General features: G+C 40.3%; 2 protein-coding genes across 4 annotated transcripts; one reads left to right on the plus strand and one right to left on the minus strand.

Annotated features, from left to right (window-relative positions):
• Nucleotides 1–1,255: 1,255 nt before the first annotated feature.
• ctxn2 (cortexin 2) lies at nt 1,256–4,431 on the minus strand. 3 transcript variants are annotated; one of them, XM_074666009.1, is made up of 3 exons: nt 4,151–4,421; nt 3,914–4,049; nt 1,256–2,984 (listed from the first exon to the last, which is right to left on the minus strand). In XM_074666009.1, the coding sequence occupies exon 3, from the start codon at nt 2,913–2,915 to the stop codon at nt 2,670–2,672; it is 246 nt and encodes an 81-aa protein (XP_074522110.1). In that variant the 5' UTR covers nt 2,916–2,984; nt 3,914–4,049; nt 4,151–4,421; the 3' UTR covers nt 1,256–2,669. The 3 variants fall into 3 exon arrangements, with proteins under 3 accessions (XP_074522110.1, XP_074522111.1, XP_074522109.1); XM_074666010.1 differs by having other exon boundaries at nt 3,941–4,431; XM_074666008.1 differs by having other exon boundaries at nt 3,914–4,421.
• A 2,774-nt stretch (nt 4,432–7,205) lies between these two features.
• Nucleotides 7,206–15,820, plus strand: myef2 (myelin expression factor 2). The gene is made up of 17 exons (XM_074666571.1): nt 7,206–7,422; nt 8,448–8,650; nt 9,399–9,451; nt 10,376–10,383; nt 10,483–10,576; nt 10,699–10,890; nt 11,004–11,157; nt 11,248–11,297; nt 11,379–11,439; nt 11,986–12,087; nt 12,566–12,610; nt 12,688–12,783; nt 12,888–12,983; nt 13,195–13,254; nt 14,718–14,899; nt 15,227–15,278; nt 15,442–15,820. Exons 1-17 carry the CDS (start codon nt 7,304–7,306, stop codon nt 15,603–15,605), a joined length of 1,731 nt encoding a protein of 576 aa, XP_074522672.1. The 5' UTR covers nt 7,206–7,303; the 3' UTR covers nt 15,606–15,820.
• The last annotated feature ends 31 nt before the right edge of the window (nt 15,821–15,851 follow it).

A 15,851-nucleotide genomic window follows, 5' to 3' on the forward strand; every position in this document is an offset into this window, starting at 1 on the left:
ATTCCTCTGGTTCTCAGTATTTATCTTTTTTAGTTATAATATTAAAAGTTACATAAAAGCAAATAAGAACAATACAAACTTTTAGTAATGATGATGGTGAAATAACTTGGCGACACAGACCTGTTTTGGAAATCACTGTACTAAATAAATGTTACGCTTTTACTCCTTTAAAAGTATTTGCATCCTCTTATTAGAGAGGCCTTGCGCCTGAGTCTTATCACAACAAATCAAGGACAAAGCTTGTGAAGTCCGAAGACCACAAGTAATAAAACTGATGATTGATAATCAGCAAAAGCTAAGGTCCACTATTCAGCTGACTCACTGGTCCTTCACTGTGTAACAAGGGTTCTGAAAGCACTCAGGTCCTATTATCTTTACATCCACCTGCCAAAGTGTAATTACATTAGATCTCTAACCGCTTCTGCCTTCAAAACATTTTGATTGTCTGCAAAATCTGTTTGCTTTGTGCAAACAAAATAAGTAAATCACTTGAAATAAGCAGAGTAACTGTAACTGGAGGCCCTGTTTCAAGCTGTTCCAAACGAGGGTGTGAAAAAAAAGGTGATCTGTTGTCTTAACCCTTCTTCACAGGTCAAAGTCGGGCGAAGCAGTTTATAGTATTTCACATAAACTTCAGACAACATATGACCTGAGAGCACATCCAGAAACAAAAAGACAATGAAAAGCACATGCTTTAAAACGTTATGGTTTTATGTCTGTCGTAACTGGCTGGTTAGTGTTCCCTGTAAGGTTAGTGGGCCTGTAGGCCAAGCAAAGAGGCGGTCAGTGTTTTTTTCCACTAAAAATAGATTCCAGATAAGGATGTCACATAGGTGATGGAGATAATGGTGCAATAATGCATTCCTGATGAGTGATGTGTGTCAAGGGAGGTGTGCATGGTTTCCTGGTCTTTGAAATTGAACTGGTCACCAGAGGAAAAGCCGGTGTGCTCTACAGCTTTATCATTATGAGAGTGTCACTGATTGAAAACCTGTGCACATCACTTTTGCTGCTACATTGGCCCCTTTCTCTTGATACTCCATTCACATACACATAAACATCCCTGTATGAGAATCAATTCCTTTGCTTCCTTTTCTTCCAGCAGCAGCAACGTTCGATAACTACTGCCTGAGTTTTGATACAGAGACAACAAAACTGCTTGTCATTTTCATCTGCTACATTCTGCAACCAATAAATTCCAGCTGAGTCCGAAGCCAAAGTTGCCCCAAAGTGCAAAGATTTGACCAACAGTGTCTTAAAGTGAAGAAATTCTATTTATTTCACATAATTGAATCAAATCTATATCAATGAGAAATCTCTACCACCAGCTGAGCAAGCAACAGGTCAGGAGATGTACTATCTGTCATCATGATATGCCACACACTCACATTCACACACCACACACACTCAAACAACCAGGTGCTCTAATGTATCTAGATGAAGGCACATAAACCCATTGAAGGTCACAGTAAGGCAGATTCACAGCACTAAGGAGAAACCGTAGACCGTAAGAATTAGCAAAGAAACAGTTTGACCAGTCTGCAGTTCTTGTCCTGTCCTCCTCTGTCTGGAAGGAAGAGAGCAGGTGAGGAAGAGTGAGGATGGCTGAGAGACGGAGGAAAAAGACGTCCATGTGAAGCGCTGACAGACATCCCACCCCTGTTTTCCATGTGACCTTTCCTCTGCAGACAGGTAGTGAGAGTTTATCCTTTTCATTAGAAAAACTAGCAGCGCTGAGAGAGAGAAAGAGAGAAAGAGTCCCTCCTAGTTGCAAATCCTCGTCCCCTTTCAAAGTTCTTTGGCTTGGTCGCGAAAGCCAACCTTTAGACAGAACGCTTCACAGACAGTCCATAAATCAGCTATTATCGTGTATCTCTACAGACATACTGTCAAAAGTAAACAGTCGTGTTTTTTTCTTTAGCTCAAACATATAATCGTGGCAACAAACAGAACACCATCAGCAGCAATACAAACTCTGAGAGATGTTTTTGCATCATTAGAAACAGTAACACCACAATGTAAATCACAGTTTGCCCAGTTGCCTTTCCCATGCACCAAGAGGACCAATCTGTTCAAAAACACAGCAGTAGCATCCTTTAGATCACCATCAGACTGGATTTAGTAGGTCCACGAAGCACTAGTTTGACATAATACCCTGTATCCAACCATGTACATTCTTGTGCAGAACAGATCGGCTTTGCAGAGGTGCAACTGCTCTGTTTCCCGTTCACAGAAGGAATCTTGTCCCTGAGTCTTCAAACTACCATCTGAATAATCTCTTAACATGTCCCATAAACATCCTTCTTTAGAGGCCTCTACAGACATTCAACTTGTAAGTTTGGGTTAAAGGGAGCTTCAGCTAAATTGCACACTCCCTGGCAGATTCAGAGACAAAAAAATATGACACAGTATCTGCCGCACATTCGCTCAGACACACAACGACGGACATGTAGTCACACATAGCAGAGAGGCTCTGATCTAAACAGCACACACACATTTAACAACATACACAGCTTTTGTCTCTTGGGTTAGAAAGTCACAGAGAGATGTCTAGGTGGCGTGTCAGTGGCAGGTGCAGGGCTGTGGCTCATGTGTGTCAGTGTATTTGTGTCCATGTATCTCTAGGCATTTCTGTTTTATAGGACATCTATGGATGTGTTGTCCCTGTGTTAAGTCAGGGCGTACTCAAACGTCCCTTTCTCCAGTCCCTCGATGCCGTCGGCCCAGTTGGAGGAGGGCATGCTGCTGTAGGGGTCCAGCAGGATCCTGAAACACCTCACTATCAGCAGCCCCAGGAACACCAGCAGCATCCCCACGAAGGCGAATGCCGTTTTCTGCTCCAGAGTCAGAGAGTGCGCCATCATGTCGTTTCCGCTCATAGCAGCAAGGGAGTGGTTGTAGTGGACGCTACACATGGTAAACCGACGTCTGGGTGCCTCATCTCTCCTCTGATAGGGTCAGGCGTTTGGAAGCCTGCATGTTACCTGCACAGAGATAGCATGAAGGCTTCCCATTAGTGCTGCCTTAGTGCAGAAAGGATCCGCTCAATAAACCTATTAAAATATCATCATACTCAATGATTACACTGCGTCGGCTTTGAGAAATAAGGATGCGTATATAGGAACGAGAGTTAAATCTTTTGTAAATGATCTGGCCATGAAATATGAAGAGATTACTGGTATATCTATAAATAGCCTCTTCTGAAAGTGTTATCAAACAAATGTCCCAAGACTTCCCTGATCCCTCTCTCACTTTGCCCCTCTGGGAATTAGGGAAAAAATGACAAAAGGCAAACAGAAAAGTGGGGGGATACTGCAGAAAAACAGGCTCGGGAATACAAGCCAGTGCCTCAGCTTTATTCCTTTAAGTCCGGTTTACAATAACAGTGTGTCGCAGTGCATAGCCAGCAGTTAAACACAGGCAAAGCAGTGAGATATCAACAATGAAGATGTGACGTTACATATGTTCAGTTACTAGGAAAGGGCTCTCTCTAACCTGTTGCGTGCAAGCAGATGCCTGCCAGACAGTGTAATTCAATTTAACAAGACAGCGACCGTGCTGGACCAAACATCATCATAACAACTGGTGTGGTCACACAAGTGGGAGTCTGCCTCTGTCATTCTTTTCCACCAAAATTTTTCACATGAACACAAGCAGCAGGTGGCTTGACTGAGAGGAGAAGAGGCAGGGAGAGGGGCTGGACTGGAGAGGGAGGTTACATGTAGACAGAGACACGGGATTGAACAGAGAAGACAGGCAAAGGAGATGGAAGTGGAATGATGAGACTGCACAAGTATGCCCAGAGTGAGGGACAGAGAGGGAGAGAGGGGTAGGTAGGGTGAAGGAGGGAGAGACTGCATTGACAGATTTTTTTAGTGAGGACGTCTGAGGGAAGAAAAAGCAGGCATCTCACCGTCATTATCGTTCCATCCTTACAGACCTGTTGCTGCTGATTCCTCCAAGCAACTCCTCTTCCCTGGAGCTGTCAGACACGTATCCATTAATCCATCCATTGCTGGCAGACTGGACGCGCTAGGCTAGCCTCTCATCTAAACAAAAAGCGAGACATAAACGCAGAAATGAGGCTGGATCAAGCTCTGATATGTGTCCTCCTCCCAAAGAAACAGCTCCTCTCTTCATGCTCCCTTACTTGCTGCCTCCTACTCATTATCATTCTGTTTCTCTATCTCTCCCTCCAGAAGCACGCACGCTTGCTCCTGCTGCATGGCAACCACTTGTTAGTCTCACTCAGATGCTCTGGTGCCTCACTCATTCACAACATTCCCTCCCTCTCAGCAACACCAGTAAAGGATGCAGCAGCAAAACAAGCAATCTGCCTCTTCTTCTTTTACTCCCTTCCTCTTCACTCTCCCCTCCCTGGTTTATTTGGCTTTTCTAAAAATGACTCCACCAAAATGTGACAGGAATACCACGACTCAGCCAGGGGGAGAAATGCTGCCTCTTACTGCTCCTGGCCAGTAAATGCTGCTGCAAAGGTATTTTTGGTACAGCACAGCAATATCCTGCAAGCCTGGTTTGACGATGTGTTTTTAATTGGTGCAGTTTGCTGTGGTCAAATTGAATTAGCCCTCCTGCTTAAAGGCTTACAAAATGCAAGCTCCCTGAGCAAGCAGCAGGGACTTGTACTGAATTAAAAGAAGTATTGTATAGGTCATCTGATTGCCCCGGTGTAACAGAATGCAGCAGTGAAGCGTCTAGCCATCTGTTTTGTTGGTATGCAGTGCAAATTCATATCAGCAATGTAGAGTATCTGTCATAGTGGTGCAGTGACTCGGATCTAAGGATAACCCGAGCCACCAGGGAGATGGTCATCACACATTTGATGTACAATAATTTATGGCTTAAGAGAGAGCTCAATTTTTCTTTATCTGTCGAACAGCAGAGGAATTCCCTGGGAGAATCCAAACACAGAGGTGAACTTCCTCCCTCACAGTTACTTTTACTTCATAGTTCTTAAGTCTTTTTTTGAGCCACTGCAGTGTCTTTTGATCTCTCCCTTTTCTTGGGTCAGCAGCAATTTCTGCTCCTGCTGTGCTATTAATACTTGGACATATTTGGGTAGAAAAAGATACCATGGCACTGCAGTGATTTATCGACTGACTCAGCTTCTCACAAGCACATTTTTATTTCACATTTATTTCAAGGACAGTTCTTGCAAATTGGATGAGGGGATGTAACACTGTGCAGCCAATAAAATTATTAGACATTACCTCACTGGCCTTGTGTCAATTTGGAAGACAAGGTCAAAATGAAAAACTGTCAGGTCACAGCACAATAGGGTGACAATCCAAATAAATTTCCAGGAAAATGAGATGTCACCAGACCATTAAGTTAAAAATGAACAAAACTCCAATAAATTACATTTGGAAATTTACCTCTGAATAGCTTTTATTGTATCCATCAACAGTCAGAACAAGCAGACGTGCTTTCTCTCATTGGTCAAGGTGTCCTAATGTGCTTTGGACTGGGAACTGCTGAGACAACTTCAACCTGTTGCATAAAGTGCATTAGGAGACTCCCCAGTGTCCACAGGACAAAAGGATAAAGATAGTTATATCTTAATCTCGTCTGAACAACAGGCCAGGAACAACGCTGATATGGTGCATTATAAAACAAGAGTTCTGTGAACTGCTCTCATAGTATATCCACTTAAAGATAATGAATGCATGCATATTAATATAATTTAGTTAATACAAGAAAGTACAAAGACAAATGCAGTGGAAATAGACATGTTTTAGATATCCCATTAAGCCTGCAGCAATTGTGAATCCCCCAAAGACTCAAATTAAATTAAATATGCATTGTCCACTGCAGTTTCCATTTTGAAAAGAGGTTCCAGCTACAGAGAATATGCAGAGTACAATCTTCTAAATACTATTAGTAAAGACATATGGCCTATGTAACAAGAAAATTAGTGGAGCAGTTGTATATACAGCTATTAAACTGTGACCATGAACAGTTTTGCACCTCTATTTGTGGTCTGGAAAGAAAATGATGCTATCAGAAATCCAGCATTAACACAGTATAATGGAGTTTAGGGTATGGGTTATTGTTGGCTTTAAGATAGTCATATAAAAAAATATCCAATCCGGACTAAGATGACCTTCAAGCAAAAAGAACATTTTCTGGAAAAAGTGTTTTCAAGAAAGCTTAAACAGAGTTGCCAGTATAAAATCATCCAATGTTTTACTCTTGCTTCAGTGAAGAATGAATACTACACGCTTGCCAATGTAAAGCTACCGCATTGACTGAATAATCAGCACTCACTCAGTTTAGCTGACAACTGGATCACATACAGAAAATATAAGGGAAAATTATATTCCAGCTTTATTTTAACGAGTTGAATTGATTGTACTTAATTCACCTGGGGGGTGTAAGCGATAAAACAACAAGCATTCAAGGAAGTGTTTTCATATTAAAGGACCAGATTTTTATCTACAGATTAGCACGTGTTCTGTAATGAATGTCAAAGAATAACTTTTCGATTTTGTCACATGTCAAACAAATCCACTACACATTAGCTTTTCAGTTTGTGGCTGTATGGTGCATAAATCAACACTTTTAATCTTTTGGTAGCTGCGAGGATTACATGAAACTTAAGATACAAAAACATTCAGGTCAAATTAACTTTCCTGTATGCTGAATGAATTTTGGATTAGGCCTATGCATCTGTCTGGCACACATTTAAATCAAACAATTTGACCCCCAAGGTAAAGTCAGATTAGTTTTGCCCTTAAAACCCTTGGAAAAACCTTTAAAACTTAAGTTTCAACTATTGGCAATTGTTGAAAAGTAAGTTTTAAATGCTCAGATGTAAGCATGTTGGAGTGCAGAAGGCACGGACACTTTAGATTCAGAAACTTCCCTAAAGTTTTCCGAGAAAAAAAAATTGCATCAATCAATTGGGGAAGTGAAATGCTCATCTGCACTTATGTTTAGCTAAACAACATTAGGAGAGAATTAGGGACTTAATGGCATAAGGGTTTTTAAGGCCCTAAGTCTTTGGTGAGCTCAGAAAAAAGAATGAATGCAACAGTTTTAAGGGTCCCTTTCTGCCCCCACGTTGTAAGTTCTTTATTTATTCTCATTTTACTTACTTTTTCATCCAATTGTCTCATTTTCTCCGAGGAATCACGTTGCTTAATTTATCTCCTCCAATTCTCTCCCGGCTGCCTAGCAACATCCCCCAAGTCTCGCGTTAACTGCGCAAATCCCACTACACATTTTGAACTGCGTAGCTTCATGGGCTTCGTGAGCTGTGTTGGGCACGATTAACAGCAACATGGCAGATGTTATAATTCTCGATGAAGAGGCAAAGCAAGAACAAGAATCAGTTGTTACAGAACCCGAGAAGTCTGACCCAGAGGAAACATTTCAAGAAACCCCAAATGGCGTGAAACCGTGAGTAAAAATCTGATCAGATGCTGTCCAGCTAAGCTAAAATGGAGTCTCGAAATATTAGCCATTGTTAACCAAGACTCCTGCTACATACGTTTTCTAACGCTAGTAACACCTGGTTTGATGAATAAAGGTCACATAGCCAGTATTTTACAAAAAATGCTATGAATGCTTGATTTACTCCAACCGGGAGTTGTTTTGCTGTACTACATAACAAACTGTATTGGGCCGCCTGCCTGCTAATCTCCGTCGTTGTGTAGGCTAATGTGCACCAGTGCTATTGCAACACTAAATGGAATCCTTTGTTTAATCAAGATAATGTCGCAAAAAATTAAAGCAACCTTAAAATTATTTGAGTAAAAGTATAAACAAGCTGTGTTAAAATCCCTGTTACACTTCATCTGAAATGCACGAGTTACCATGCTATGCTAACCCTAGTAACATTGTGTACTCAGCTACTCATGTATGCGCAATGCTGTATTGTGAAAACGAGTATTAGCGGTCCTTGTACTTATTTTCAAACTACACGAATTTATCTGCAGAGTCCTTTGGATAGTATTCATAATGTATGTCTGTAGATGCTTTGATTGATGACTTTTGTGTTACGTGGTCCAGAATATGTCGACATATTTTTACATTTGGAAAAGGTTGTAACTTTGTTGGAATGTGTTGCTACCACTCTTGACCATAGCACCCCTTTAAAAGTGATCTGCAAACTCTAGGAGATTGAAAGAATAACATTAAAATGGTTATTCATATTATGTGCACTTATTTTGTCCTGACAATGTTGGTAATATGCTACCTAAAAGACTGTTCGCTCCTAAAATAACTTGTCAGCAGTGTTACATTTTTAAAAGTCCTTTATTTATTCGGTGTTGAAGACAACATATACTTTGTCAAAATACATGATAATAATTTGATTTACATATAAAATTTGCACGTTTTGATATTTTCATATAAGACAAGACTGTGACATTTCTATGTGGTTTTGAGGAAGACTCTTGACTGCAACTTTGTGCTTGTTTCAGGGATGCTGGCGACACTAAGCTCCCCAAAGAAAAGCATGACGCTAAAGAGAAGTCTTCTGGGAGTAGAAGAGGAAGCCGCTTCCATCCCTACAAAGACAAACATGGTGGAGAAAAGAAGGGTTCCCATAGGAACCGGGTGTTCATCAGCAACATCCCATATGATATGAAGTGGCAGGCAATTAAAGATCTAATGCGTGAGAAAGGTAAAGTCCTCGTTTTGGGGGTGATGTCTTCCTTTCTCTCTATCTCTACATCTGATTAGAAGTTATTGACCCTTTTTACTTTGACGGAGCATCTTGCTTCCAGTATTAGTAAATAAGTGTGTAGCTTTCTGTGAAGATCGTAGGGAATCAACTTACAGTGATAGCAGGTTATTGGAGTTTTCAATAATTCTTATTTTTTGGATGGACATTAATTTAGTTTTGGGCTGATATGTCTGTGAGAAAAGGAAGATAAACTCAGTTACTTTGTCACTTGTATTAAGGCATTGTCAGCTCCAAAATGTAACCTCAAATCTGTTGTAGAATTGCTTGTTGAATGATTTTGTTGATCTGTTGCTAGGTGAATTTGATGACACGAATGAAAATATTGTAATGTTTCATTTTTCTGAATTAAGGGGGTGTAAGAGGCCTTTTGAAAGGTCAAAGGACAGCTTCAAACTCTCAATTGCTATGAATGGAATCTGTTGACAAACTGATCATGTTGAAGTCTTTTGAATTTCCCAGGTTTGATATAGCTGTGTTTCTCTCTGGCCTTGGCCTTTGGGTGTCTCAGTCACTGCCCAGAAAGGCATGGTGTTGTCTGGTGGGATGTTGGTCTGGGCTGACTGTTGATCATTAATGGGACATTTCCACCTGTTGCGGCATTGCCAAGGCCTACGGCGACTTGAAGACTTGGTGACTTAAATCCCTTTGTTCTTTTGGTATTTTTCCTTTTGTATGTCTCATGTAGTTGGTGAGGTTACATACGTGGAGCTCTTTAAGGATGCAGAAGGAAAGTCAAGGGTAAGTGATGTGGCCAACTTGCTGCACGAGGTTTTAAAAGCCCTCAGCAGGCTCTCATTAATTAAGTGCTCATTTAGGTTCTGATCCTTTGGGTCTTTCCAAGTTACTGAACTGGAGATACTGAAGGTTGTGTTTAGAGCCTGATAGATGGCCAATGATTGATTCTCATTTGAAAGGGAGATGTCCTGTTGATTTTGGAAAACCAGCCTAACGAACTCCTCTAAGAGTACATTTTTGCTTTTGTTGTTGTTATTTCAATTGGTGTAAAAGTTCGTTTGTTTGGCCATTTTCCAAAGGGAAATGTGGGTTGTGTGATTTGTTTATGGATTGACCCTCATGTCTCAAAATCTTACTTTACAATTCTGTTATATGGCACAGCTCTCTCTTCAAAGGAACAAACAGCCTTGAAAGATCCTGTAATGGTTTTATTGTTATGTTATATATATTAAAGAAACAAATGTTGACCACAATATTTTTCCCAGGTGAATTGGTAAAACTTAACTTCAAACATTGTACTGAATATTTACATTGTTTTTGTAATATTTCATTGATACCCAGTCCATAACGTTAAAATGTTTGTTAGGTAGCTATGTAAAGGTTTAGTACATGCTTCATTATTTGGAAAAATTTGAAAATGTTATCTTGATCAATTTACTTTTTAAGTATTTCATGTCTAAAAGTTTCAAAATAGTGATATGTGTCTTTGAGTTATTGTAAGACAACTTTAACACAACCAAAAAACTAATGGCACAAGCCAGAGTGGAAAATATGTTTTGTTCGACATTGTATTATATCCTAGAAGCATGTTAATATTGAAGATTTTAATGTTTTTTTAGCTCTAGCCCAAAACTAACTGTGCTTTGTTTACTTCCTTGGCTGTGGATGTATGTGCTGCCTGGATTCACGTGTTACCATCTTGCGCAGGGTTGTGGGTAAGGCACTGCAGAAATTAATCAGTTATTAAAATTTCTAAATTTTTCATTTGCACTTGCTTGTGCTCTTCTGACGCCCTTGTTTTCCCAATTTAACAGTGTGGTTGAGTTCAGAGATGAAGAGTTTGTTAAGAAGGCAATAGAAACTATGAATAAGCATGACCTAAGTGGAAGGCCACTCAACATCAAGGAGGTAAGAACTAAACACAAGTAAAAGATTTAATTTTGGTCTTTACTTGTTCACAATCCAAAGCAATTTTTAGGGCAGTGTATTTGTGCATCATCAGAATCGAAGCTTTATTTTCTCTTTTTAAGGACCCTGATGGGGAACACGCTCGGCGTGTGTTGCAGCGCATTGGAGGAAGTCAACAGGGCGGTCGTGGGCAAGACATGGGGCCCAGTGGGATGAACATCCCAAACTTCATTGCCAACAACCCCAACATCCCACATGACATCATCCATGCACTGCAAGCTGGACGACTGGGCAGCACTGTGTTTGTGGCTAATGTGAGGACATAGTAATGAATATTATCCAAACTAGCTGGTGATAATATCTGCTGGTGATGATATCTGCGGGTGATTTTAAAAGAATAATGTTTTACTTTGTTTTTTTTTTACAGCTGGATTTTAAGGTGGGCTGGAAGAAGTTAAAAGAGGTGTTTGGAATGGCAGGTGTTGTGAAACGAGCAGATGTGAAGGAAGATAAAGATGGCAAGAGCCGCGGGATGGGAACTGTTACTTTTGAGCAGCCACTGGAGGCCGTCCAGGCTATATGTATCCTTCAGAGTTAAACACCAAAGCTGAAACGTACATGAAACAATGCTCTATTTTCTACTGTGAACTTCTCCTTGATTCAAAGATCAGCCATGTTCAATGGACAGATGCTCTTTGACAGACAGATGCACGTCAAAATGGTATGTGTATTTAACGTTGTTATCATTTGAAGTACAGATAATTGAAAGCAGAACTTTAACATTTGTGTGTGGCTTTTCTAGGATGAGAAATCTATTCCCGCTGATGATTTCCGTCAAGTGGAGAAATCTTCTCAGTTACCACGTAAGCATGCTGTAATCCTCTTGCCAGTGTTTGATGCTGAGTTCATATCCTCTATAATAAGCTTGGTGAATTGGGTATAGCATTAATATTGTCAGTTTAAGAGATACTGGGATGTGGAGGCAGTATCTCATCAAAGCAAAGGCTAAGTTGCTTTCATGTATTGCTCTTCATTATACGAAAAATAAACACAAGTTGTTGCCCCATGCCAAGTTGAAATAGATTTTTAGCTTTTATCCAAACATGACAAGCTTTCTGCAATAAAACACTGATTATCAGATACATTGTAAGTAGACAGTACCCAGACTACAAAAAGCATTTTACATATAGTGTATTTGATGTTTGAAATATGTTTGTTTTACTCAATGATTTATATAAAGATCATATAAACACATGTCCTTAGTTTTGAATGACCCAGTGTCAGCTGGCTAAAAGTTTACAGTGACTGACACTCAAAGACTTTTGGGAAACCCTATGTTATTGACTTTGCAGTTTGTGGCAGTGATTGAAACAGTTAATTTTTCTTTTTCGTTGTTTGTTTTTGTGCAGGGGGTCTTGGTGGCATTGGGATGGGACTTGGACCAAGGGGGCAGCCTATAAATGCCAACTGCCTGAGCAGTGGAGGAGGAATGAGCTCCATGGGGCCTGGAGGTCAGTCACCTTACAAACACTCAAAGTTATGTTTGGCAAGAAAAGGTCTAAGTGTGTCTCTTCTAATACATCACAGTCTGTGCCAGAATGCAGTCCCTGTCTTTGGACACTGCTTATAAAAGAGAATCAGGTTAATTTCTGGTCACTGCTCATCACATTGAGGAGCCAGTAGAGGAGTCTGAACATAAGTCTGGTATATATAATAAACCCACTGACTAGCATACAGAGTTGATATGTAAACCATTTGGTCATTAAGACTTCGCTGACAATTTCATGGCTCATCTTTTGACCCTGAAAGTGTCTCAATATGGGTTAAAGAGATAAGAGAAGCAGATCACTTCCTGACCGGGAAACATAACTTTTAAACTACCATGTTGTAGACCTCTCTTGACCTTGTTCTTTTAAAGACATCTGCACAGGTCTCATCAGGTTTGTGTGTAATAACATTTGGCCTAACTGACCTTGTCTTCTGTCACAGGTATGGATGCCCAAGGCTGTGGTGGAATGAACAGACTTGGAGGAGGTAAAGTGTTGTGCTGTTTTTAAGTTTGACTCGAAGACTTGGTGAGCACTTCCAAGAATGTATTTCTCTGATTTCAGGAATGAGTGGTACCGGAGGCTATGGGGGCATGGATAACATGGGCAGCATGGGCAGTTATGGAGGCAGAGACATGGCACCAGTGGGAAGGATGGGAGGTGAGTGTAATTACCTTCTCACTTTACAGTGTTGCGGTTTGAAAGAAGTTACCAGCAAGGGTAATTGGCAACACAAGATTAACGTTGGTTTATCCTTTTTCAAGACATGTACAGATCAGCAATGGGTGGAATAGATCGGGACTTTGGCCACAGTGACATGTCAATGAGCCGAGGGTTTGGGGACTCTTTTGGAGGAATGGGTGAGTCATTGCCTGACCTTAGGCAACCCTGAATTCTTTCATACCAAACGCCAAACAAGATGATGGGTATGCATGTCTCTCTGCGTTGTTTGGTTCTGGTTATGATAGGGTTCAGGGAGTGATTGTGTTTCACTGTCGTCCAGCTGTTTGCTGCGTGATTATTGTTCTATGGTCCCCACTAATCTGCATTAACCTGCGATCTGTCCTGTAGGTGGAGGTTTTGGCGGAGGCATGAGCAGTGGTGGCATTGGGCACATGGGGACTGGATTAGGTACATATATTATTCCATTCACACCTGCTTTTTGACTGTAGTGTTCATCAGTTCTTCCTTTATAGAAACACATTAGGTTTGGAAGAAGTAGTAAGTGGCATTTAGATCTCTAGAAGAGCCACTGGCCGCTTTTATTATTGTTGACATTTAAAGTTAATAGCCCTCACAACTTTATGGTCTTTTGATGGTTTAAACTGCCAATAACTCAGACTGAGATCCTAATATTTGCATATCATGATGTAAAAATCATTAGGTGTCATGCTTTGCTGAATAGATGATGGGTAATAAGAAAAGGAAATAGTCAGAGAGGCTGTATTTCTATCAGATGGTGACATGTGTTACCCTTTAAGCACTGCTTTGTGATACATGCTGAAGAAAGCTCAATGGTGATTCACATTGACAGTATGAAGGATGGTGTTGTGGCAACACCTGCCGCAGAGGGACTGTATTAGTTTCGTTTATGATTCAGAATTAACTGCAGGTGAGCAATAAATTATTGATCAGTTTAAACTTGGCTGCTTGAGATGAACAAATCAAGTAGAATGATCGTGACACGGTTTGTCAGACAGCAGTTTATCAATAGTACAGGCTTCCTGTGCAAAATGTGGAATAAGGACTGAAAATGAGTGATGAGTTCAGGAATAAATATAAGGTCATATTTGTGTAGTTCTGTCATTTTACAAATTAAATAATGTAAAAAATTCTCCTTTTAGCTTGCGACATGAGGGATTAACATTCACATCATGCACCCTGCACCGTGAAGATAACATCATGAGTTAGAGAAACATAACATTACTTTACTTTATTGCTGTCATATATCAATGTGTACAGCAGCAGAGGGTGATATGATAGGCTGAGAGTTTATTAATTAATCACTACACGGTCTGATAACTATCCTATTTCAGGAAGCTCGTTTGCCCTATGCACTGCATTTGCATGAACTGAAATAACATGCGCCACCCAGTTCCTGCACTGAAGATGTACTTCTTTAAAATGTGAATCTGCATGACTGAAATGACATGATTGTGATACATTTAAAAAAAAAATCATACAAAGTAAGGTTGTTACCATATGTTTTGTACCCATTCAGATGTTTTTTTTATCTGAACACGAGAATGATGGTTGATCGTTATACAACCGGGCTCAAAGTCTGCCTGACCCGTACAAGCAGAGTCACTGCGACAATTTACTCGGTATGAAAGCTAATGATTTGTTGTGACAAAGTACCTTAACAGTTTTACAGTGTTTACACCATTCACTCACGTGTCACTAAATTAAACTCATGGCAGGCAGCAGAAGATGACAAAAATTGGGTTGTGATGTTCAGTGCATGGCAGTGAAGAAATGCAGATGTTGTTAACCTGCTTATCCTATTAGCCCATGATCAGGCTTTGCAGGATTAAAAAGTAGTCTGAAGGCCTGTGCATAATGTCATTATGTTGTGTTGTTGTGTTTCATTACAGGCGGTGGAATGGGTAACATGTCGATGGACCGCATGGGCTCCAGCTTTGACCGCATGGGCATGTCGGGCATGGACATGAACCGTGGCTTCGGAGGCTATGGAGGTGGACAGGGCCACATGGGCGGAGGCATGTCAGACCGAGGCTCTGGGTCCAAAGCTGGCTGTCAGATCTTTGTGAGAAATGTAAGTGTAACTTACATCAGAGTTCCTCTCTTCTGTAGAGCAGCTGGAATGGAGTTACAGAGCCATCTTTAAGACCTTAAATATTATTGATGAAAACATTTCCTCCCTGTGTTGATGCCTTCTGTATTGATTGAGATTTAATAAGAAGCAACCACTGCTTGTCATGAATTATGATGGTAAAGAGGCTGTAAATAACTGGTTCATGATTGCCTTGTTTGGATGTATAGACTAGGCCTCATTTTTATGATTTATTTGTACTTGATGCTTTTTTGATGCACTTCTATTGTTGTCTGATGTATTATTAATATCTGAGTATTTGTGTTGCAGCTGTCCTATGACTTGACATGGCAGAAGCTGAAAGAGAAGTTCAGTCACTGTGGTATGTATTAAAAATTAAAATTCAAGCATTTGAATTATATATTTATTGCTTTGATTACAAACCCCTGAAAAACATCTGATATATCATCAAAAGCATAAAACATGTTACAGATAAAATTACAGATATAATATACATATACAGTTTATTCTTTTGTGTCCTTCAGGCCAGGTAATGTTTGCAGAGATCAAGATGGAGAATGGGAAGTCGAAGGGCTGTGGAACAGTGAGATTTGACTCTGCCGAGAGCGCTGAGAAGGCATGCAGGATGATGAACGGAACCAAGATCAATGGCCGAGAAGTGGACGTCCGCATTGATCGCAACGCCTAGAGCTTTCATAGAAGTCACACTAACACACTTCCACATTCAGCCCTCTTGCCAATGATTTTTTTGTTTTGTTTTAAAAACACAGTTACTTCATATCGCCGTGTCCACTGTTTCAGTTTTTTTGTTTATATTAACATAGCTCTTTTATCTTCATTTTGTAAACCCTTTTCAATTTGTTAGGCAATTTGTTTGAACAAATAAACTTTTTAATTTTTAAACCTTGTGGTTGTAAAGTCTCCTGGGATCAAA

The sequence above is a fragment of the Halichoeres trimaculatus genome, unplaced genomic scaffold (assembly GCF_033239565.1).
Source record: "Halichoeres trimaculatus isolate MK-OKI-2021-1 unplaced genomic scaffold, fHalTri1.1 fHalTri1_scaffold_3, whole genome shotgun sequence".
Classification (NCBI taxonomy): domain Eukaryota; kingdom Metazoa; phylum Chordata; class Actinopteri; order Labriformes; family Labridae; genus Halichoeres; species Halichoeres trimaculatus.